This window comes from Corapipo altera, unplaced genomic scaffold, assembly GCF_003945725.1.
Source record: "Corapipo altera isolate COAL_440 unplaced genomic scaffold, ASM394572v1 67, whole genome shotgun sequence".
Taxonomy (NCBI): domain Eukaryota; kingdom Metazoa; phylum Chordata; class Aves; order Passeriformes; family Pipridae; genus Corapipo; species Corapipo altera.
Genome location: NW_020884906.1, coordinates 395,130 through 397,503, shown reverse-complemented (window position 1 = coordinate 397,503; position 2,374 = coordinate 395,130). Strand labels below are relative to the sequence as shown.

The 2,374-nt window shown below is 39.9% G+C and overlaps 1 protein-coding gene across 2 annotated transcripts in view; it reads right to left on the bottom strand.

Annotated features, from left to right (window-relative positions):
- Positions 1 to 2,374, bottom strand: part of CDC45 (cell division cycle 45) — a 10,798-nt gene that overhangs the window by 5,687 nt on the left and 2,737 nt on the right. For both annotated transcript variants that reach the window (XM_027652391.1, XM_027652392.1), the window contains 4 exons: positions 1,925 to 1,973; positions 1,283 to 1,344; positions 888 to 938; positions 117 to 236 (listed from right to left, as the gene is read on the bottom strand). In XM_027652391.1, the coding sequence (XP_027508192.1) occupies positions 117 to 236; positions 888 to 938; positions 1,283 to 1,344; positions 1,925 to 1,973 (282 nt within the window). The remainder of the gene's footprint in view (positions 1 to 116; positions 237 to 887; positions 939 to 1,282; positions 1,345 to 1,924; positions 1,974 to 2,374) is intronic.

Here is a 2,374-nt window from a genome sequence, read left to right as displayed (position 1 = left end):
CAGAGGGCACTGCCCACATCTGGCAAGGGGCTCACCCAGTGGGCAGAGGGCACTGCCAGCCCTGGCAAGGGGCTCACCCAGCAGGCAGAGGGCACTGCCAGCCCTGGCAAGGATACTCGTACTGGAAGGCAATCCTGGTGCAGTCGATGGACAGGCCGTGCTCCTCGTCCTCGTGGCGGTGGTTGTGGCGGGACACGTGGCGCTGCAGGGCCCCCACGTCCGTCACGTACTTCACCCTGGGCAACAACAAACCCGTCACCTCGCCCTCTCCCCGCGAGTTTTGCTCTTGGTTACGAGATAATGTTTCACAAAGTCAGCAGTGTGAAACACCTGAACCCCCCCAGCTTGCTAAATGATGATCTTTCAGTAGTCAGCCATAGACCCAGGCAAGGAAAACTAAAAAAAAAAACCCCAATAGTGAGAGACAGACTGACCAACCAAACCAGTTATTTATCACATTTGTCTCCTTAAAAGTAACAATAGAACAGCAGAATTGAAGCCTACACTTGTAATACTAGAATTCTGATGTATCTGGCAGGTAATAAGAAAAAAGGAGAAAAAAATCTGAAAAAAATCTAAACTAAAACTGTAAAGGAAGCTGGAAGATCCAGAACACACAAAAGTTTTTTCCTTTAATAAGACTGTATTGAGTTCATACTTAGGTAAACTACTATTAAACGCCATTTCTTCCCAGATCAGAAATGACTGTTTTATAATTTTGTGAAAAATAAAGTTGGCTTAAAAATTCTAAATAGTAGAAAGTACTTATTCCCTTAGGTTTCCTGATCTCTATTAATTGCTATTAGTTACTCCCAAACCCAACATTTTAGAAGACAGACAAATAGATAAGAAATAATAATAAATATAAATTAAAAACTCTTCCTTACTGTGTGATTTTATCTTGGACCCACTGATCTGTAAGGCCAACAATCGCCCACCTAAAATTTTTTTGGAAAAAAGGAACAGAAAAAAAAAAGGTTAAAGCAACAAATATTCCAATATAGTATGTTATATTTAACCCTCTAAGTGTGTAACAGAAAAAGTCAGCAGCACTGTTCCCCTCAGCTCCCAGAGGTTCATAACAAAGCTCTGTGGTACCCACAGCGCTGCTCGTGACTGATTCACACAGCAGTGACCTCTGGCTGAAGATGTGCATTCACTCACACAGGTATGGGCTTCACTGGAGCCTCACACTCAAGCTGAGTAACTCTGGGCAATCCTGCCTGTCTTTGCTGCAGGTTTAAGCTTCCAGCCCCTCTGGAAAATGAGGATGGGAACATACCAGAGCATGTCGTTCAAGTCCTTAGACATCATCCAGGCCAGATCAAACATCACCATCGCAGACTGCAAGGGGGAGAAGCAAAAAGGCAGCACAAACAGTCACAGGATTCTCACCTCAGTACACAGACAGAACACAGGTGGATTTGCCAAGTGTTAGCATGTTACTGAAGCTCTGGAAATCACGCTGGAGTCTGACAGTCTGCCAGAGTCTTACTAAGTAGAAAGCAAAATGTTTCAGATTGCTCTGTAAAGCTGCATTATATATAAAGCAAACACTTAACAAAATATAAATATCATCAAAGGCCAAAGGACATAAGGAACAGCTTGATGTCCTAAGTGCCATGTTTGTGATATCCTGAACTTTGAAAGACAAACAAGTCCCTTACATGCTCAGGTCTTTTTGTGAAAGTATCTTGTGCATAGATAGATACTTTTGTCAAGACCTAAAAATCAACTAGAAAACATTAAACTAAGTTAAACGACTTCTATATATGTAAAAATAACAAAATGTAACAATATTATAACACATATTATTATTAGATAATTATATAATTGTAATAGGTAATTATAACCTCGGATATTATCCAATTACCTTTACATTGTCACCTTGGGTTTTTATGGCAAACAAAGAGTTTATACTTACTGAGGTCCCATGGTACTCATACTGCTCATAATCGAAAAGAATTTCTCGTCTGAAAAGGGGAAAAAAACCCAGTACATTTGACTAAAGGATGAACTGGTCATTGGATCCAACTGAAAATATAAGTCTAGAATTGTGAACAATATCTCAGTTTCATTTTAGTAATGAAAAAAATTAAACTTGGGCTAGAAATTGTGGAAGGCAAACAGACTTCAGTAATAATGCAGAAACCACTCTGAAATGTACTCATAAAGCAAAAAGGAAAAATTTATTAAGTCATTACTCCTCAAAGCCCATTTTATCTGATTTGTTCCTGCCCATTCCTATTAATAAGATTGTGAAAGAAGACAGAAGCATTCTTAACAAGATTCTAGTCAAAGATTAAGAGTAGAAAAAGAGGTACAAGTGACACAAACCCAGCCAACACACCTGACACAAACCCAGCCAACACAC